This window comes from Pocillopora damicornis, chromosome 3, assembly GCF_964200805.1.
Source record: "Pocillopora damicornis chromosome 3, jaPocDami1.2, whole genome shotgun sequence".
Taxonomy (NCBI): Eukaryota; Metazoa; Cnidaria; class Anthozoa; order Scleractinia; family Pocilloporidae; genus Pocillopora; species Pocillopora damicornis.
The window spans coordinates 12,299,991-12,321,933 of NC_142672.1; the positions used below are offsets into that span (position 1 = coordinate 12,299,991).

Below are 21,943 nucleotides of genomic sequence, written 5' to 3' on the forward strand. Positions count from 1 at the left end.
TCACCTTCTTCATTCACTAAACAGCAACATCGCAGCAATGGTGGTTCCAAATCGAGATCTCCCGAAACGCCTTCCATTGCTCATCCTCAAAGACAAAGTCCTTTTACCGGGCTCGTCCATGAGGATTGCTGTACGAGACAATGCCAGGTAAGAAAAAAGCCTCAACTTTTCGCGCGTTCTTTTCCGCTGCACTGCATAACTTTTATATTGCATAAGCTCAACTATGTTATGTGTTTTGATCTTTTTGATCGTCACAGCCTTCGTATGATCGATACAAGACTTCTTCGAAAAGACACCCTAAGCAGTGTGATCATAGGTGTGGTACCACGACGATCAGAGAAAGAGGTAAGTTGCATAAAATTATTTTATTTCTATTTTAATTTCTGTCCCGCTAATATTCGATTTTATGTAGTGTCCTAGCGAACGTGTTGTCGTGACATCGAGCTGCACGTACAATCTCATTGGACCGGAAGTTCGTCATTAGCAGAATGACTGTGTGTTTGCAGTTTGTTTTTCGTGTGATAAATAATACTTCCAATAGAGTAGAAGAGATCTTTTTGGGTAAACCAGTTCAATCTTCCCTCAAACAGAAAACAAAAAAAAATTTATATCAGAAGCAGACCTAACTACTAACAATAACTTTAGTTCCAGTTTCAAGTAAGATAATGCAATGTGACCCTTGATATTAAAAATAACAAACTTGAGCAACATCTGTGTTATGGTCGAATATACATGTAGTGTAATGAAATAGATGAATCATTTTAAAAATGACAACTACTATTGGATTCAATCATTTTTTTTCTGTGTAGGTAGAATTTATTGATCCATTCTTCAATTGAGCGAAATTGTTTGATTGATTTTAGAAGCAAAGTAAACCAGTTTCATATTTTTTACAAATGTTTTGGCAGTTTTTGCATCTTCAAATCCCCTCACAATTGAACTATTTACAATCTACAGGATGAAGAATCATTGTTACATGCCTTTGGAACAGCATCTGTAGTAGTTCAGGTAACAGGTACCAACTGGCCAAAGCCCCTGTACACCCTGCTAGTTACTGGATTGTGCAGATTCAGAATTGATAAAATAGTCATGGAGGAACCTTATTTGATAGCAGAGGTGACACAGTTGGACAGGCCCTCCGAACAAGGTAGTTATATTAAAACATTATCAACATTAAACTTCTTAAAACAGTATCACTGTAACAAATGTGTGTCTTTAAATAGAAAACTATTTACAAATGTGATGCTATTAACCTTGCTGATCCTAGCGATTTACAGGACATGTGTTATATGAACTTCATAATAGACCTCGCTCATGGTAAAGTCTCTGGGACTCAGTGGTAGAGCCACAGAGGTCTGTGGTTCAATTCCTTACTGGGACTTGTAATCTTTTCCTTTGTCCCACGCTCATGACAAGACAAAAAACATCTTTCTCTAACTGTGTGTCTGTTGAGTTACGCATCACAGATGATTTCAAAATTTGGTATTGGTGAAAAGTATTTTATTGGTCTAAAAAATATTTGCTGTGTAATTATTCACTGATTGAATAATCTGCAGCTGTAAAAGTAAAGTATTCTGATGTATTCGGATTACAGAGGCAGAAATAAGGAAAAATGCTGATTTAACAATGCTAGTTGAAGAGTTTCGACTGTGTTCAAATGAGTTGGTGGACATGTTGGATGGGAGAGTACCATTTGTTTCCAGGCTAAAGGTAATAATTCAAAAGTCATGAAGCTCCTGGTTTATAAAATGGAAATATGATGCTTGGTGTCTTGTTTCAATACCCAATGTTATACAATGTATGCCTGGTGAGCTCTGTAAAAAGGGAGCCCAATTGGCAACCCTCTTGGCAAGATTGCAATCTTGCCATCCAGAGATTACCTGATTTAATTTTGCAAACTGAAAAAAACAATTATCTTATGTGAACCCTTTAACTCCCAGCATCTGATTCTTTATTCTCCCCTCTATCTGCTACACATTTCCTTGTTAATTAGTTATGAGAACTTGATGTAAGATTGATTTAACAACTTCTACTGGATGAGTTTGAGTATTCTCATTACCTGTTTGCCAGATAATGTATGGATATTATTGGGAGAAGTTAGATATAAATCACTTCCTGGAGTCAAAGAGTTAAGTGGTTAATAGCAGACTATTTGTCTGCCATAAGAAAAATCTTTTTAATCAGTTTTACAACTACATTTAGAATCACAAACCATATCTTGAAGACCATAAAACAAAGCAACTGAGGGAAGTTTGTGAATTTATATGGGGATTCTCAAGTTTAGTCTTTTTGTCATTTGATAAATCCTTTATTGACCAAATGTGTTTTTTCTAGAAGGCATAATCTGGGCCATGTTCTTTTTTTACATATTTTTACGGATCATGGTAAACTTGGGAAATACATGTATCAAGTTGTGTTGACCTCATCCTTGAACAATAACACTTATCTTTGTTCTATAGGACATGTTGAGTGGAATACCAGATGGGAGTCTTCCTGACACGTTGGCATCCATTGTAAAAGCCTCTTACTTAGAGAAACTAGAGGTATAATGCTGAACTGCGTAAATGACTTGATCTTTTAACCTTTTCAATCCTAAGAATGATAAAGAAGTTATAGTTTCCTCACGCGATATCAATGTAGGACATTTATTTTCAATGGAAATGATCTTCTTGTATCCATCTGTGTAGATCCTGAATACAGTAGATTTGATTGAAAGGTTCAAGAAATCTCTTCTTTTGCTACGGAGACAAAAAGAGGTAGAGTACATCTTTCAGTTTATTATTGAATAATTTTATTAAATTAGTAAGTCAGGATCATGGAAGTGGTGTTTAAATTTAGTTGCTGGATCATTTTGGAAAGTATATCAGTCACTTAGTAAGATGGGAGTTATTATGTTATATTACATAATAGATTTGATTAATTATTATTACAATGATTATTTGACTGCATTCACCATTCTGTCTCAATTTTATTTTTGTAAATTGGGACAATCTTTCTCTCTTACTTTATCCATCAATACGAATGCACTTTTTTATTTGGAATTGAGACATTCCTTTAGTGAACAAACTGAAAAAGGATTAGCATAGGACATGATTGCTTTTGAAAGTAAAACTAAATTTAGAAACTAACCTGATTGTTTGGCAAAATTGACTTATTGTTTTTGCTTAATTAGATTTAGGAGGGCACACCAGGTCAACACCTAATTATTACTTGTTACTTTTATCTTTGAAAATATGAGTCAAAGTGTTTCCTGCTCAGACGAGAAATGTTTCATTCTATAACATGCTTAAAGTAGCAAGTAGGGCTCTTAAACAGGTCGCCCTTTATTATTTGCTGGTACCTGTTAATTAGTATATGCAGGTTATGAGAGGCACTTTGTTCATGGGAATACTCTTATAAATGTCTTGCCCTTTCAAAGATTAAAAAAAAAATGAATTAAATAAATCATTCCACTTTCACCCATTCATTCCAGGTGATGGTTGGGAAATCTTTCTATTTTCATCAACTAAAATTTCTTTAAATTTCAGGGAATGAGAGGTAGCCACCCGCTGAAGGGTGGTTCAGAATTTAACAGAAGGATGTGGAAAAATAATACAAAGGTATTTTAACCCTTAGATGCTCTATTGATGAGATCCTTAGACTATTAATTGAAATGTGTCCAAAGAGTTTTGAAATCCACCAAAAAGAAGGTGCATTTATGCTGTGGATTCACTTCTGGAGTAAATACTGATCAGTTTAGAAACATCTTGCTGGAGATCTTAAGTAAAGTACCACAATTTATGGGATGCAAAATGATATAAAAGTTAAATGTAACTAATGTGGCAATAAAATAATATTACAGTTTCAATTGAATGGAAATCTATTTATCACTAACATTTTGATTTTTCAGATTGACTTTTCTTGGCTGTGGCCTTGCTTTATGAGTGTATGTATCTCAATTCCTATTTTGTTGTCAATTTAAGCGTGGCAGCATACTCATTTCTAAGGAACCCAAAAGGATTTCCAAAGGTTTAGATGATGATGACGACAATAATGATGAAGATGACGTGGAGGAACTTGAAAGGAAAATTAGGTATGTTAATTTCTTTAAAAATGCTTGTAATTTAGTTCTATAACTGTGTGATTATTGTTGGGTAACATTCTGAAATTCATATCAGATTCTGTTTTTGATTATCAGCTTAGAAGGAAAAAAAGTAGTTGATCTAGTTGTTCCTTTATTCTGTTTCCCTGTGCATTTAAAATGTAACTTTGAACCCTTTATCACCCAAGATCTGATTTAGGTCCAACAAGACAGGTAGGTTTAGTTCCTCCCAAGATCTCATTATTAATTCTCCCCTGTAGCTGCTACACATTTCCTTCTAAACTAGGTATGAGAATTTAATGGATTTCTAGATAACAACTTCTACCTGACCTGACCTAAAATAGTAGATAAAATATTAATTAAAAGTTAAGATAAAAAGAAATGTCTTGCTTGGTGGCAGAACGTTTGAATGTTTTCACTCTTCACAATGTTTTAAGGCACAGAAATTTTTAATAAACTGCCTTTAAACATTGCGAAGAGTGAAAACATTCAAACGTTCTGCTGCCGAGTAAGACATTTCTTTTTATATTAACTTTGATATTTTATCTACTATTTTAGGTCTTAATTGTGTTTTGGCTTTGTAGTCTTAGGCTGTTAATGTAGTTTTAAAATTCTAGTCATGTATATATATAATTGAGAATTTTGATGTAAATTATTTTTAAGAAACAGGGTCCCTATGGATACCAGCCTTAGAGCTAAATGGGCTACCCTGTGTGAATAAAGTTTCTACTTTTTTACTTTTTTTTTTTTACTTTCCTACAAGGAGAAGTTACATGTTAATCACTTCGAAGAGTTGAAGGGCCGTGGCATTATTTTTGAGTTTCTATTCTTTATTTCTGAAGTGATCACAAAATTGTTGTTGAATGGATGCTAGAAGAGTATTAGGGTTGAAACTTTATTGTTTTCATTTGATTTCTGTGCTAATTTGGAGTTATCATTTGAATGTTATAATTTGCCCAAAATAAAAAAAAACACTGTTTGAGGGCCATAAATGTTAACAGAACTGGAAAGAGCTGCTCAGCTTGGTGTACAGCCCTATGAGATTTTGTGGTGTAAGATGGTAACTGACTGAGTTAGGTCAACCTGAATGGGAAGATATTTAGCTCATAGGATAATATTAAGAACTTGGCTCAGTCTTTACTAGGTACTTATTTCTTGTTTATGTTTTTCCAGGTCTGCTGACCTTCCAGAACATGCTTTCAAAGTAGCTATGAAGGAGTTGAAGGTAGTTATGTGTCCTATGTATCATTTATCTAAGGTATAAAGTCTCTCATAGGACCAAAATAATAATAAATAAATGTGGGCAGCATAGGCTGTTGGGAAGGCAAAGTTAAACTGAGCTATTCTGAAGTATTACATACTTATTGACTAAGTGGGTGGGGGGGGGGGCAGTTGGGAAAATAAGAGGCTCAAGATCATAATGTATGGACCAAGCCCAGCAAGGTTTGTACACTGTGACTGAGAGCCAAATATTTTCCTGTCCGGCCTGACCAAACTCAGTCAAGAGGCTTTTTATTCTACAAGCACTAATTGTTGAAAATTTTGTTTCAACCTAAAAGGGCACAATGGACAGGAACACAGGAGAACCTAAAAAAGGATTCTACAAATATCAAAACTTTTCCTTTGTTTTTTCAAATCAGAAAAAGAAACTTTTCCTTTAAGTTTTTGCAACAAAGATGTGTGAGTGCTGGGCCACAAGGCTTTACCCAGACAGGGTCAGGTCAACCTTTTAGCTACACTTGTCAGCTTTCACTGTGGTTTTCTATGGATTGCACACAAGGGGCATTATGAGTCATATGTTAATCATTATTTTTGAACTTATGGATGATAATTTCCTTTCTATAAACGTAATTTTAAGCGCTTGAAGAAGATGCCCCCACAGTTCCCAGAGCATGCTACAGCAAGGTACTTTGATTTTATTTGTTATATAACTCCATCTTACGTAGTTACTTGTACTTGGTATGTTACAAATGCAAGCCCTTGCTCATAAAGAGAAGGTTTTATTAATGATGTGTCATTTTTTTTTTTTTAAGAAATTATCTGGAGTGGATGGTTGACCTCCCATGGAGCAAAGAAACTACCGACAAGTTAGACATATCCCAAGCAAGGTAACAGTGAGTGGAAATTACAGCAATTTTTTAGTTGCTTTTCTTAAGAATGCTTTGCTTCACATCTCTTGCGGTGATTGGTACAGCAAACTCACACCACTTGTTGGAAGAAAATGTTTGTTCTAACAGCTAGTTTAATGTTGTTTGTAATGCCATTTTAGAGCGGATCTGGATCATGACCATTATGGCTTGGAGAAACTAAAGAAGAGAGTCATTGAGTATCTGGCTGTTCGAAAATTGAAAAACAGTTTGAAAGGTAAAGCTGCATTTTGAAAATGTACAGAACACCTCAGTCTATGGTTATCTTTGGTCAACTCCTCTCTCTCCCCATAATTTTTTCTTCCTATAATAGGTCAGTTGGTCATTTGGCCAGTCAGTCAGTTGCCAGACTGTTTGTAATTTTATTCAATGTGTTTATGGGTGCTTACATTTACTAACATTGTCTTGTATGTGTAGGTCCTATTTTATGCTTTGTTGGTCCCCCTGGGGTTGGAAAGACAAGTGTCGGAAGATCTATTGCAAACACTCTTGGCAGAGAATTTCAGAGGTACAACAAGTATTAATTAAATTAAAGTAATTGTATTTTTCCTTGCTGATTAAATTTTTATTTAAAAAAAACAATTAATTCTATATTAACATTTCGAAACCTTGTGTAGTCTTCAGTTAGGTTACTGTTGCTTGTTTACCTCAAGAAAATAGGGCTTAATAAGGGTGGAGTACTAACATGTAATAGTACAATGGTAGGAAAACTCATGGTCATGAATAATTATTCTCCATCAATTTCTTTTTTTGTGTGTGTTAGTTCTGTTGGCATGATGTTTCCTGAAACTGTACTTGTTTACTAATGATACTTCTTTAATAATTATTTTCCAGAATATCACTTGGTGGAATTTGTGACCAGTCGGATATCAGAGGACATCGGTAAGATTTTATCATCTTGGAGGATAGCCTTTTTTCAGAGTTCTTTTTTTTCACTAGGGCATGCAGTGCTTTGATGGTATCAAATTCTTGCAGAAATTTTTTCTTATACAGACATGGATCCACCCAGATATTCTACAACATACATGTAATCTCCATACCATGGGATTAGGTGTGCTTCTGTTATTTACACCTTTGACACCCTAACATCAGTATGGATGTTTGCCATACTTTTCTTTATACATTCCTCATGATAGTGACTAGGAACATCTGTTTCTCATCAAAAGCTTCTTTGGTTGGTTATCAATTCCTTTATTCTCCTGACCTTATTGTTTGATTCAGCATTTTTTAACTGTAAGGAGAAATTACAGATGCTTGGCTCTAAGAGGAAACAGGGGCAAGTATGATGCAATCCTAGGCTCAATAGCTGACTTTTTCTGTTTAAGGAGGTTATCATGTAATCACTGTGACTAATCTTTGAGTGCATACATGTATGTGTTTTTATAGCCGAACATACATAGGATCAATGCCTGGAAGGATCTTAAATGCCTTGAAAACAGTTGGAGCAAAGAATCCTGTTATCTTGTTGGATGAAGTGGACAAGATGGTAATGATAAACTTGATTTCATTGGATGTAATTTAATTAAGTTGCACCAAATTTTCCTTCCTTTCTCTCACTCTTTTCAACCTTCTTGCTTCTTTCTTTTCTCAATTTGCCTGAGATTGATATCTTTAAAAGCCCTGGACCAGAAAAAGAGACTCCTTTGATTAATTGTTTACCTTTTTACAGGGCAAGAGTCTCCATGGTGACCCCACTGCTGCCCTATTGGAAGTGTTGGACCCTGAACAGAATTGGACATTTGTAGACCAGTATCTTATTTGATCAAGTCTTTCATTTAATACCATTTGACATATACCATGGGTTTGATGATTGTTTGCTACAGTTAACCCTCCCCTCCCTCATATTTAATTTAGGTTGAACCATTTGCATGACAATTTACTAGCACTCATTTACTACTCTCAGGTTGAGGTGAAAACTGTTCATTCTTGCTGTAGATGAAGAATCTAAATGAAAACAATTAAATTATATGCACATAATTATTCAGTCAAAAATTTCAAGTGAGCTCATTGAATAGATGGGTTGATCATGTAGCAAAGAGCCAGAGAGAGGGAATAGAGAGAGAGTTCAAAGAGGAGAAAAGGATGAAGGGGAGGGTGGGCTGGTAAAAAAGAAAATTAATCCTTAAGTGCTTTGTTCATGAACCTTTCATTGAGTGTCTTTTTTTTTCACTCTAAAAATGTATTTTGGCTTATTGTGTCCTTAACACAGACTTCTATGTAGCTACCTCAATATTCCATTTGATCTTTCACAAGTTAGTATTGCCTGAGCTTTTGAAATTGATATATCGTTTTTCTAATTTTCCTCTTATCTGCCTTTGTTTACTTATTTGCCCATTTTGGTTCCTATTAACCTACAGGTTCTGTTTATAGCCACTGCAAATACTGTTAGCACAATACCTCCTGCTTTGCTTGATCGAATGGAGGTGAGAGATGTTTAATTGTAAATGAGAAGGACGAGGCAGTCAAACCCCCGCTGTTTTCTCGTAATATGTTATTATTATAAACAAGTGTGGTGTACTATTTAGCCACCATACCTTCCCCCTTTGTCATCCTGTTTACAGGTAGGGGGGTTGGAAAGGGTAGGATGGGGGGTGAAAATGAAGGGAAAGGGAGGGGAGGGCAGAGGGGATGACATAATGTAGCCCACGAGAGGTCGTTATAGTTATGTGACAACACGTTTGTCTTGTTGTATGACTGTATTGGATTTTTTAACTGTTTTTTTTTTCTTCTTTAAATTTTAGTTGATCATGGTTCCAGGTTACACTCAGGAAGAGAAGATCGCCATTACTAAGCGGCATCTTTTGCCAAAACAGCTGAAGGTTCGGAAATTGTTTTAAAAAGACAATTTTTAACCGCTGGGGTTACAGAATAATAAAGAAGTAACAACTTTTTGTTTCTTTTTTCTCATTCAGGAACATGGACTTGCTGAACAAGACATGGAATTTCCTGAGGATTCTATGAAGGCAATAAGTAAGTAAAATAACATATTGGCGGGTGGGCGCTTATCAACTTTTCCTACCAACAGGGGGCCCTTTTCGAGGTGGGAGGTGGCTGCTCTTTCGAGGTTAAGCGCTCAACCCTTTAACTCTCAGGATCTGATTGTTAATTCTCCCTTCTAGTTGCTATACATTTCCTTGTAAACTAGTTACGAGAATTTGGTGTTAAATCAAGACGACAACTTCTGCCTGATAAATCTGAGTATTCTCATTACCTTTTTGCTGGATAATTTATGAATATTATAGGGAGAAGTTACGTCTTAATCATTCCTGGGAGTTAAAGGGTTGATTGAATAAGTACGTTAATCAGCTTTCACGACCTAAACTGGTAGCGTTCGATTGGCATCCAACTACACACTCGATGCTGAATTCTGCTTAGGTTGTGGTAACGTCAGTCTTTTTTTAGGATTTGTTTCATTGATGGCTGTTTACATTTTTCTCTTCTTTAGAAGTGCTATTGACTCAGTTTTCGGTGATCTTTTTTCAGTCTCTAATTACACCCGGGAAGCTGGAGTTAGGTCACTGGAGCGCAAGATTGGTGGTGTGTGTCGGGCTGTGGCCGTGCAGGTATGGATTTGAAGAGTAGCTCTTCTAGTAACCAGCGGTAACAGGTAACAATGTAACTAGCGCCGGACTGAGAAAGTCAGAAATGCGATCGTGGGGAAGACACGCGAAAGGGCGGTGACGCCTGAGGCATGAACGAGGGAAGGGGGAGAGAGGGGTTCTTCCATCTTTTTCAAGAATCTTAAGCGTTCAACCCGTGTCATGTCGCATTGTAACACGATCAATATTTATTTGGGAGTTTTTGTTTATTTCGCTAAACTATTCATATTGAGGTTGTAGCAGTTCCTTTACTATAAACACTGACTTATTTATTAGAAGACATCGTAAAATACTGCGAAGTCGTTCCTAACCGGTCTTACACTCAGGAAAGTGATCAACAGGCAGCCTTGTCAGTATTAAACTATTGCATTGAAAAGCAATCAGAGGATTGAAATAGCTCAAGGAAGTTGAATGAGCGGAACACAAATTCTGCAAACTAACATATGATTAAACGCAAGACGCTAACCAAGGAGAATATAACTTAATCTCTGGTAGCGAAAGGATTCAAAAGAGTCACGGTAGAAGGGCAGTATTGGCTAATTGCTGTTATGACTTTTTACATTTTTGCGTGCTCTGTTATCACTCCTGTAGGTGGCTGAAGCAACGAGAAGTGCTTCAGGGCAAGCTGAAGAAAGTAGCGGACAAGAATCCAAAGAAGGGGAAGCCGAAAAACCCAAGAGCGAAACTGATAAACCCGCTGACCGAGAGGCGTTTTTGATCACTGAGAAATTCTTGACTGAAGCATTAGGGGTAAGATACTCAGTAAATGTGTCACTCCTGGCACTCAGGGAAATTGTTTTTTCTCTCAAGGAATTTATTCTCAGTGGTTGAGGATGTTTCTTTTTCTTTTTTTTCACTGACGTTTGCAAGTTGGTTTTTATTTTTTTTTTAGCCTCCTGTATTTGAATCTGAAGTGGCTCAAAGACTGTCAACTCCAGGCGTGGCAGTAGGTAAGTCAAATTTAAGACAAGATCAATCAAACTGAATCTTCACAGTTTTATTTAGGATTACAGGAGAGTGGACTCCAGAGAATAGAGCAATTTTAATTGAGTGTCGAAAATAATTCGGGATTGTATTGATTTTGCTTTGCTTTGCGATTGGTCTAGAAAACTCGCTTACCAAATCAGAGGCAACCCTTAAACCAACCGCGACTTGGTCATTCGCGTTTTCCCGCACTTCAAGCAGCTCGCCTGTTTTACTTTCACTTCATATAGGCTAAGGCTTGGGATGATACTAACCCTTGCCCTGATTGGCTGTTTTGAATACTTAAATCGAAGTACGTAATAATGTCGCGACTACTTTTCGCGTTTCTGGTGTGTTTCGTTAAGAACGAGCTGACCTGAAATTTGCAATTCTCGTGTCTTTGGTTGAGTACATATCCTTAGTTCTCTGAATGCGCATGATTCTTTCCCCCCACCCCTCCCTTGCAGACATCCTCTCGATGTCAGGTTTGCTAAAAGCTCAGTTCTGATGTGCGGATAATACTGGAGACTGAAATACCATTTTGAAGACAGTTGAAACAGATGATTATTTGTTTCGCTAGGTTTGGCGTGGACAGCAATGGGTGGTGAAATCATGTTTGTGGAGGCGACGCGAATGGGAGGAGAGGGAAAAATCACTTTGACTGGACAGCTGGGTAAGTTCACTGATTTATAGGTATATTGTTTAATGGCCAAAAATTGGCCACGTCCAAGCACGGTTTCCTCAACAGAAAGCAAACTTGAGACTTTTGTCGCTTTCCAATTGACAGAACTGGCCAGTTCAATTGTCATGTCCGTAATTAAGACTGGCCAGTCACTTCTGCGTCTTGAGATAACTGGTCGTCTCAGTTAGTTTTAAAGCTCTTGTGTGGACTACCCACGAAACGCATAGGGTCTTTGTCTCATGTTTTCGACAAGAGTACAAACTTACTTCCAGTAACATTGGCATTGAAAACAAACAAGACAGTGTACTCTCGTGCAGCTTACAGGTCAGCTTCTCCTGTGCGCTGGCAATAATTACTTATTTCCCTGCGGAACCTGATGCTAAAATTGCCCTCACTGTGAACAAACTTTCACCTGGAACAGTTCACAGCATCATCTCAAACGTTTACATTTCCAACTTCAGGGGATGTCATGAAAGAATCCGCACAGTTGGCGTTGAGCTGGCTTAGAAGTCGCTCAACTGAGGTAAGTTTTTTTCTTTTTACACCAGGTGGCTTGGTTATTTGAGACAAGTGACGTACCATTGTTGTCTTAAGCTTATAAATGATGATGGCTGTGATTACTATGCACATCCTGTACTGCGTATAATAATCCCGTAATAAGTATAGGTAATCACACGAGGCCAAGTACTATTAAGGATTAATTGCACGAGAGTTTTCAAAATTTTCCAAAATTGTCCGAGTCGCGAAGCGACGATGGCAATTTGGAAAATTTTGAAAACTCAAGTGCAATTAATCCTTAATAGTACGAGGTCTCATGGGATTACTTGTTTATCAATAAAGGGCAAAATTTATACGAAGGAAAATCACGCGCGCTTTTTTTAGCCAATCATTAACAGGTAATCATGCCCTCTCTTGATTACTAAAAATGCCCTCGATTAAGAAAAAAAATGCCTTCTCTCTCAACCAATCAGCGCTCAGTAATTTTGCCCTTTATTGATAAGGCGAATAAGCGCGCGGGCATTCCGAGAACACGGTATTGTTTTTCAATCCATGGAACAAGTAAAGAGGAACGAGGGTCTTTTGCTTTTGAACAATCATGGTGATCTATAAATTTCTTATTGCATAATTTTGGTGTACAAATTATCTCCTTTAAATTGGAGAAATCAAAACATTCAAGGAAAGCGTTAAAAAAAATTGTTTGATATTATTTTTTTTCTGAGGAATCACCTTAATCAAACCTATGGTTTGTGCTCTGACCTCATCCTTCATCCTCTAGAGTATTTTCAAAGGTTTTATGTAAAAGAACCAAAAACAACCCTGTTCTCACTACGCTACTGTTTCAAATTGGTGGTGATTCAGGTATTGTGGTTTGGAAGAATTCGATCCTATGCTCAACGAATAGTCATAACTCTGTAGGCCTTTTGGAAAGTATCGAGGAATTGGGATCATTCAATTACGTTTTAACTTCTCATGCATATTGTATTTGTCAGACAGTAACTGAGTGTTTTATCCTTTTCTCCCGGTCACTGCAGTACTGTCTGACATCAGAGGACGGCGTGGATCTACTTGAGCGCACAGATGTACATATTCATTTCCCAGCAGGCGCCGTTGGCAAAGACGGCCCATCAGCTGGAGTTACCATTGTTACCGTTCTTGTATCGCTTTTCAGGTAAATAGGACAATATTTCACTAAATATCGAATTTACTCCGGATTGCGTTAGTTCTGACCTTTTACCTTTTGTATTGGTCTCGTAAACTCGCAATGCACTCCCAACGAATCATCGGCTCAACTCAAACCAGTCGCAACTTATTGGGTGCTCGCGCTTTCTCTCTCGTTTGAATACTTTGAGTTCCAATTGGCACCTGATAATAGTAGCCTGTGTTCTTATTGGCCATCATAAGAACCTTGGTTTCCTTTTACGGCAATGGATCGAAGAGCAAAAGGAATTGGGAAGAGAAAAAACCTTGAGTCTGCGAGGATGTGAACCTCAGATCTTCGGATTTTATGATCTCATGGTCTACCAAGGAACTATAGGGAGTCTATAGGTTCTCGCTTCTTTCAAAGATCGAGATAAAAGTAAAAGGAAAAAGTTGTGAGAGAGCAGAGGTGGAATCAGTTGAGTAGAGCTACGAAAACTTTCTAGTCTCTTAACTCTTTGTGGGTTCTCTCCATCTTAGTATTAAAAATCTTCTAGCTTATTAAATCACGCTCTGGAAAATAATGCCGTTTGGAAATGAATCTTACTTTATATGGCATCGATCCCTTTGATTTTGTATATAAATTAATGCTGCATTCGCTCTAATTTCGCATCCTACTCTTGCTTTTACAGCGGCCGATGTACCCGTTCAGACACAGCCATGACCGGAGAAATAACCTTGAGGGGGCTTGTTTTACCGGTATGGTTTGTTGTGTAGTGCACCTTTTTAGCGATAATATGAACCCCAAAGGGTTGACACGATTGTGTCATTTGTACACAGATATTTTATTAGCGAAGAAACTTATTTGCTGATGTATTCTTGTAGGTTGGTGGAATCAAGGAAAAAGTGTTGGCTGCCCACAGGGCTGGACTAAAGAGGGTGATACTACCGAAAAGAAACGAAAAGGTGGGTCAAATTAGGACAGAGTGATTCAACAATTAGTGGACGAGTTTGGATTTAAATGGGAGGGTTCAATAGAGAAGAGGTGGTTCCTTTATAGAGAAGGGGGGGGAGGGAAGGGGTCTCATCAGAGACGGGGAGGGAGCAAATTAGAGAGGTGGTAGAGGGGTGTATCAGTGTGGGACAGGAAGCTTATCAATGAGGGATAGGGGCCTATTAGAGTGGAGTGTAATGGGCATATTAGAGATGGGGTGGGTAGTTTTATCGATGAGGGGTTAGGATGCTTATCAGAGAGGCAACGGGGCGAGGCTAATGAGATAGCAGGTGGAGGCACAATGGGGAGGGGTAGGGGCCTTTTAGAGGGAAGGTTGGAGACTATTAGAGAGGGGCTGCACGGAGCTTATCGCAGAAGGTTGGGGAGTTTTTTAGAGAGGGAATGAGCTGTTACTAGAGCGTTTGCAGTCTCTACAGAATAATCTCAAACCATATCAAAATGAGCCTATTGATATTTGCTATTGTCGTTTTTTTCACTACTGTCCAGGATCTTTCAGAGCTGCCGGATAACGTGAAGGTAAGAGATTTGAAAAATTGAAAGGAGTGCTTTGTTTGTCCTCGTCATAGAGACATTTTTTAACGCAACATAAATCCTTTACTTCTTCTTACTTGTGATCAAAGAGCACGTCGCCATTTATCAGAATATTACAGATTAAAAAATTGTCTTTCAATACGTTTGCTACGCGAAGTGGGGTGCATGGGATTCACTTATTTTGAGGAACTAAAATGGAAAATATTTTTCCCTCAAAATGTTCTTAGTCATCATTTCTTATGCTTTTCTTCTTTCTTTTTTTTCAAGGATGAGATAAACTTTATCTTGGTCAACCGGGTAGAGGATGTTTTACGCGCTGCGTTTGATGATGAATCTCCAGGAATGGCACAAGCTATCAGTAGCAAGCTATAGAGATTACTTGTTACCGCAAAACTTTCAAGACAGTTCGTAGGCAACATCGTAAAAACCTAACTTGCCTAGCACTGAGATGGCAGGATTCAAAGGAGAATTGATTCTTGCGAAAGGACTGGTTTTAACTTGGGCTGAACTTGAAAGTTCCGTAATGTTTCAAAACCGTCAATAACCCTTAACCCCTAAGAGTGACTGCCATCATATTTCTCCATGCCAGATCTCAATCAAACCCGAAGGTCATGAGAATAAAAGAAATGATCGGTAATTAATGAAGCTCTTAATTGTTTGAAAATTTTTCCTAGTTAACACCACAGGAAATGTGCAGAGAAAAGTGTGGAGTATATGCATACTGATGTTACGGTGTAAAGGCTTAATGAGATACAAAACCACGGTTTAATTAGCATTGTGATTAATGTTTTTGCATATTGAGGGTTGTTCATGTTGTGTAGAATCTGTGAATTCGTTTTGTCCCTTTCTGTTTGGATTGATGATCACAAAAACTGAATCAAAATAAACCATAAAAAAGCAAACAAAAACTTGAAAAGGATTCGTGTTATAAAAATAATGATATTGATAGTGTTTTCAGGTTAAGAAAAAAGTAGAGAAATATAGATTGTTTTCGCTGAAATACCAGTTTCAGACTCTTGAAACACAAGATCTTAAAAGTACATGATTTCACTAGAAATGCAGTTTATAAAAATTATTTATTGATCGACGTTTTTTTACAAGAAAGAATTCATGTCGAGGTTTTTCGGTTTTCTTGTCTTGCGTGGCTAATACTGAGACAGTTCACAGGTGCACCTATTGGCTTCACTATCTTCAATTCACAACAAGCCAAGCGTAATGAAAAGTGCAGTATACTTAAAGAACAACCTCTCTTCTCAGCTTAAGTCATGAGGGTTGATAAAGTGAGTTTGTGTAATCCTTTCGTTATAAGTTAATGAGTCTATCACTGAGAAGATTAATAAAAAACAGTTGTGAACACCTATTCATATACATTTTGACCGCTGAATTTTCTCCAAGAAAATTCCGAAAAAACCGATGCTACAAAGGATAATGATTTTCGTCGTGTGGTTGCGGCTGTAAGGTAAATTCAAAAGTAAATTAAGCAAGTAAATTCAAAATTGCTACACTTAATCATGCATCCCCATGGTCTTTGGGCTCCAATAATATTTTGGCTAAGGCAACTACCATTTGTTTTGAACAGTCTAGTACAGTCCGATGAATGTACTGGAAGAGTTATACGAATTTAGTCTAATATCTAAAATTAAAAGTTTTACTTCCTATTCATCACACTTTGCACTCCCATCCTGCCCGTGTCGGTCACACGCGCTTTGAATACAACTTGGAACGAGTCAGTGGCTCACTTCAACACTTAATCAAACTATTTCTACGGAAGAGTGAAAATTCTTGACCCATGTTCTTTCCCCCAGTTCATCTCTTTATTTTAACTTCTGCCAACAACTTCGTTCCTTTCTTTTTAAAGATATTACTTTTTTCCTATTCTTTCACCATGAAGTGCTTGAATTTCCTCTTCGAGTGCACTCTGGATCGCTTCTTTTGAAAGTGTGTCTCTAGTATGACTCTCTCTTAGTAACTTCTTTGTGGCTCTTTCCGCAGCTTCTTTCAAGACGCTAACCTTAAACCAGCTGAATTTTGCCTTTAACTCTCCAAGTGCACTTTCTGTGCTCTCGACAGCCATCCTTACGTGTTCTTCCCTAAGGTATTTCATCGCTCTTGAACAAAGAATCGACCGAGATGGCTCCATTCCGTTTTTCGCGCTGTGGAAGAAGGCGAGGGACTGAGCAACGAAATCGCCATCTAAAGAAAGGCCCTTCACTTCCTCGCGTACAAATGACGTAAACTCATCCTCTTCCTTCTCTCCGTCTTTGGTGTCTTCATCCTTGGTCATTAAGAACCACAGCTTGTACAAATTTCTGGCAAGTATCGACTGGTAAGCATACAAAGCAACGTTAGCAACGTTCAACAGATTTTCTACTCCTTTGCCTTTATCAGGTTCAAGCGTGGTTCTCCGCAAACTCTTGATGACATCTTTGCATTTGCCCACAAAAAGTGAAAGCAGAGCAGTCAGCAGTTTTCCATGATCATCCTCTGACAGATGTCTGTCTTGCATCTTAAGAAGATGATCCTTCAGTGGTACGCCAACATCTCGCAAGTAGGTGTTTGACTGAAACGTTAGTGACTGAAGCCTCTTCAACAGACTGACCGTCTTCGGTAGTATCTCTCTCCTCACCTCGGCGACAACAATAGCAGCTTCTTTGAGATTAGCGGTGTCTTCATATTGAAGAAGGTTGCTTTGAGGCATGAAGTAATATGGAAGATCTGAGGTCTCTAAGCACTCGTGTAGACGATCCAGCATAGACAACAGGCACTTAGCGAAGTTGTCCTCTCTCCAAAAGGCTTCTCCTTTACTCTCACATTCCCAGAACAGCAGGTTCTTCAAATAATACGTCGAAATAACATCTGGAAAGTAAGCTTTTTTGATCATCTTCAGCAAAACCATAACGTGCCGTTGAACGGGTGAAACACTCCGTCCGAGCTTGTTTTCCGCCAGTGAAAATGAAATTCTCCACTCAGTTTCTTCCATGGCCCATTTCCCCTCTGCATCAGCCATTGCGGAATTTGTCGCTGACTGTTCTGGATTTCGGTAATACTCAAAGGTATCGATGGGCTCGTACAGGCGCTTTCCTCTACCAACAGGTGCTAAAAGACAACCACTGTCGAACACCTCTTGAACAAGCTCTGAAGAGGGCCAACCACAAGGGCGTGATCGGACTAACCATTCCATAGCAGGCTCAGGCCATGCGATTGGAAACTTGAAAACATCCGTTCGATCCTCTTCGTGGCATGGAAAATCGGCTTTCATGAGTTTGCGTACCGGACCGTGCACGTCGTTCGACCACACACCCTTTTCATCATTAACCATGGGGTGATCTGCGTCAGGAAGCAGGTACGAGTGATGGAGGTAGGGAGCATTCTTAAATCGCGAATCATGCTCCTTGAACTCGTCAGTCAACCTCAACTTTACATACTTTGGATCGTCTTCCAAATGCTCAACAGTGAATATTGGTATCCGGCTCTTTTCATTTGTTTCAACAAATGAATCAACAACTTTCATTAAGTCAAGATCAGGGAGCCATTGTTCTTTGATATCAAGAGCAAGTGCGTTCACTTGATCAATGTCACTGTTCCTGAGGAGGAACTGGGGAATGCAAAACCCTTCAACGCGACTTCCAGCCTCAAAACAGTCTCCAGGTAAGCTGCCGGGAAATTCTGGATCTCTGCGTTGAGCCTCAATGTTTGCTTGCCATTGAAACCAATCGGAATACACATATTCCAGTGGGAAAATGCAATTGATTAGGGTGGAGAAGGGCTCGGGCCATAAATTGGATGTCTCATCAAAGCGGATTAAGGCTGGTTCCTGAAAAAAACACATGCCGCATTTATTTAGGAATTTTGAGTTGCATTTTAAGGAGGCCTGGTGACTGTCATTTACAATCAGAGTAATTTAGTGTTATCGACTGAGTTGAAAACATAAATTGGCCTTCGTGAAGAGTTTAAAGGCTAACGTCCTTCGTCAGAGGGAAAACCTAACGAAGGGCGAACGCCCGTAACGTCAGTCTTCAAACTCTTTACGGTGGCCAATCTACGTTTTAACACAGTTGATAACACTCCATAATCATGTTGTACTCTCCCACCGACGCAGCACCGCAGTTTCTTTAGAAACTTACCCCTTTATTTACAATCAGAGCAGATGAGACCACGGCTGTTGTAACCTCATAGTCATTAAATGGCGTTTTACAACATACGACATGCTTTTATAGGCGTGCCTCTCCTCCCACTCATTGTTTTCTTGCAAAGGAGTTCAGTATCACCATCCAATTCAGGAATTGGTAATACTGTGCTCAAGTGACCTGGAGGCCCACCCAGCCTGAGCGTATCTCAGTTTCTTTAGCATGAAGCAACTAGTAGTATCACTACTGAAGAGGGTATAAATGAGAGAAAAAAATTACCCTAACGTTTACACTACCCAAGAAGGTATAGGAGAGTATACACTACCCAAGATTACATTGCCCAGGTGGGTATAGAAGAGACTAAAAATAACCTCCAGTTATACACTACCCAAGAGGGTATAGGACAGAATAAATGTAAACCTCAGGTATACACTACCCAAGAGAGTATAAAAGAGATTAAAAATAACCCTTGGGTATACACTACCCAAGAGGGTATAGAAGAGATTAAAAATAACCCTCAGGTATACACTACCCAAGAGGGTAAAGGAGAGAATAAATTTAAACCTCAGGTATACACTAACCAAGAGGGTATAGGAGAGAAGAAATATAAACCTCAGGTATACATTACACAAGAGGGTATAGAAAGGAATAAAAGATACCCTCAGGTATACACTACTGAAGAGGGTATAAATGAGAGTAAAAGTTACCCTGAGGTTGACACTACCCAAGAGGGTATAGGAGAGATGAAAAATAACCTCAAGTATACACTACCCAAGAGGGTATACACTGCCCAGGTGGATATAGAAGGAGAGAAAAAATTTAAACCTCAGTTATACACTACCCAAAAGGGCGTGGAAGAGATTAAAAGTACCCCCCAGATATACACTAACCAAGAGGGTATAGGAGAGAATAAATATAAACCTCAGGTATACACTACCCAAGAGAGTATCTTTTAAGTGGGTATAAAAGATATTAAAAAAAAAGATATTAAAAAAAATAACCCTCAGGTATACACTACCCTACCCAAGAGGGTATAGGAGAGAATAAATATAAACCTCAGGTATACACTACCCAAGAGGGTATAGAAGAGATTAAAAATTACCCTCAGGTACACACTACTGAAAAGGGTTAGAGTGAGAGTAAAAATTATCCTAAGGTTTACACTACCCAAGAGGGTTTAGGAGAGATTAAAAGTTAACCTCAAGTATATACTACCCAGGAAGGTATACACTGCCCAGGTGGATATAGAACAGATTAAAAATAACCTCCAGGTATACACTAATCAAGAGGGTATAGAAGAGATTAAAATTAACCCTTGTGTTTACACCACCCAAAAGGGTTTCGAAGAGATTAAAAATAATCCCCAGGTATATACTACCCAGGTGGGTATAGAAGAGTTGAAAAATAACCTTCAGGTGTACACTACCCAGGAGGGTATAGAAGAGATTTAAAATAACCCTCAGATATACACTACCCAAGAGGGTAAAGGGAAAAATAAATATAAACCTCAGGTATACCCTACCCAAGAGGGTATAGAAGAGATTAAAAATAACCCCCAGATGTTCACCACCCAAGTGAGTATAAAGTATATTTAAAAAAAGGGCCCTCAGGTATACACTACCCAAGAGGGTATAGGAGAGAATAAATATAAACCTCAGTTATACACTATCCATGAGGACATAGAAGGGATTAAAAATTACCCTCAGGCATACACTAATGAAGAGGGTATAAATGAGAGTAAAAATTACCCTAAGGTTTACACTACCCAAGAGGGTATAGGAGAGATGAAAAAGTTAACCTCAAGTATACACTACCCAAGAGGGTATAGGAGAGAACAAATTTAAACTTCAGGTATACACTACTTACAAGGGTTTGGAAGAGATTAAAGTAACCCTAAGGTATACACTACCCAAGAGGGTATAGGAAAGAGTAAATATAAACCTCAGGTATACACTACCCAAAAGGGTTTGGAAGAGATTAAAGGTAAACCTCAGGTATACACTACCCAAGAGGGTATAGGAAAGAGTAAATATAAACCTCAGGTATACACTACCCAAAAGGGTTTGGAAGAGATTAAAAGTAAACCTCAGGTATACACTACCCAAGAGGGTATACGAGAGAATAAATATAAACCTTAGGTATACACTTCCCAAAAGAGTATAGAAGAGGTTAAAAATAACCCTCAGGTATACACTACCCAACAGGGAAGAGGAGAGAATAACTATAAACCTCAGGTATATACTACCTATGAGGGCATCGAAGAAATTAAAAATTACCCTCAGGTATACACTACTGAAGACGGTATAAATGAAAATAAAAATTACCCTGAGGTTTACACTACCCAAGAAGGTATATGGTTAAAGAAATCCCCCTACATTGAGAACAGAAATGATAGCGCCTCTAAAGAATGCAAGCTGCGAATGTTTTTTGGGGCCAAAGCTACTCAGCGAGTGAGCGAACTCTGTCAGTCGCCCGAGAATCTGTTCGAGAATTTGTTCGAACTTTAGCCTCTATGACTTGAGATAACCCTTACATAATGACAGCTATGTTAGAAATAAAACAGGAGGGAAAACTTTCGATCATCTAACAATCGTATTTGATGTGTTTGTTTCGTTCCGGCAGATTAGTTCCCTACGTATTCAACCGGAAGGAGTAAGCCATCTAAAATTAACTGAAATGACAATATCAAATTTCTATTTGTAGCATGACTTCCTACATTTTCATCGACAGCGATGAGTTTTTCGAGAAATTAAGGAAAACTACCTTAGATTTGAGTTTTACTCACCGATTTCCCTGTAGCCATGTTTTTCTTGTTGACGATCTCGCCTTGGCTCGTCGGTAGCCCACGGCGCTATCACGTGAGTGGCCGAGAACTAGCGTGGTTAAGACTCTCGGTCATCACTAAAAATAAAACTTTGATAAGAATTATTAAAATTATCTGCTAAGTCACTTAAAAGGTGAGAATGCTCTATTTTAGGGAGTTTGCAATATAGGTTAGTTCCGAGTATAAAAACTCACTAAAGAGGTGCGCTAAAATGGAAAAATATAGGACAGTATTAAATCAAGCCTATTTTGGGGGAGCACTGCAAAAAAAAAAAATTGATAATTTTGATTTCAGTCGATAAAAAAGTTTCTGTGATATTTTGTCTGATTTAGATGA

General features: G+C 38.2%; 2 protein-coding genes across 4 annotated transcripts; one reads left to right on the plus strand and one right to left on the minus strand.

Annotated features, from left to right (window-relative positions):
- Nucleotides 1-10: 10 nt before the first annotated feature.
- On the plus strand, nt 11-16,016 carry LOC113668880 (lon protease homolog 2, peroxisomal). Of its 2 annotated transcripts, XM_089199040.1 has the most exons (30): nt 11-147; nt 258-345; nt 958-1,147; nt 1,595-1,710; nt 2,460-2,543; nt 2,688-2,756; nt 3,528-3,599; nt 3,963-4,072; nt 5,255-5,306; nt 5,940-5,986; nt 6,115-6,189; nt 6,351-6,445; nt 6,646-6,736; nt 7,063-7,110; nt 7,615-7,714; nt 7,898-7,977; nt 8,450-8,480; nt 8,586-8,651; nt 8,970-9,047; nt 9,141-9,198; nt 9,712-9,791; nt 10,419-10,577; nt 10,720-10,777; nt 11,371-11,463; nt 11,934-11,995; nt 13,005-13,141; nt 13,803-13,869; nt 13,996-14,076; nt 14,612-14,641; nt 14,924-16,016. In XM_089199040.1, exons 1-30 carry the CDS (start codon nt 38-40, stop codon nt 15,026-15,028), a joined length of 2,532 nt encoding a protein of 843 aa, XP_089055166.1. In that variant the 5' UTR covers nt 11-37; the 3' UTR covers nt 15,029-16,016. The 2 variants fall into 2 exon arrangements, with proteins under 2 accessions (XP_089055166.1, XP_089055167.1); XM_089199041.1 differs by lacking the exons at nt 11-147; nt 258-345 and adding an exon at nt 530-657.
- LOC113668882 (uncharacterized) lies at nt 15,714-21,830 on the minus strand. 2 transcript variants are annotated; one of them, XM_089199051.1, is made up of 3 exons: nt 21,569-21,649; nt 18,781-19,029; nt 15,714-18,470 (listed from the first exon to the last, which is right to left on the minus strand). In XM_089199051.1, the coding sequence occupies exon 3, from the start codon at nt 18,165-18,167 to the stop codon at nt 16,518-16,520; it is 1,650 nt and encodes a 549-aa protein (XP_089055177.1). In that variant the 5' UTR covers nt 18,168-18,470; nt 18,781-19,029; nt 21,569-21,649; the 3' UTR covers nt 15,714-16,517. The 2 variants fall into 2 exon arrangements, with proteins under 2 accessions (XP_089055177.1, XP_089055175.1); XM_089199049.1 differs by lacking the exon at nt 18,781-19,029 and having other exon boundaries at nt 21,569-21,830.
- Between the last annotated feature and the right edge of the window lie 113 nt (nt 21,831-21,943).

Coding starts and splice junctions, on each gene's coding strand:
- LOC113668880 (XM_089199040.1), top strand. CDS start 38: ATGGTGGTTCCAAATCGAGATCTCCCGAAACGCCTTCCATTGCTCATC. Junction 7,111..7,614: donor TCGGATATCAGAGGACATCG/GTAAGATTTTAT, acceptor GTGTTTTTATAG/CCGAACATACATAGGATCAA. Junction 10,578..10,719: donor TCTTGACTGAAGCATTAGGG/GTAAGATACTCA, acceptor TTTTTTTTTTAG/CCTCCTGTATTTGAATCTGA.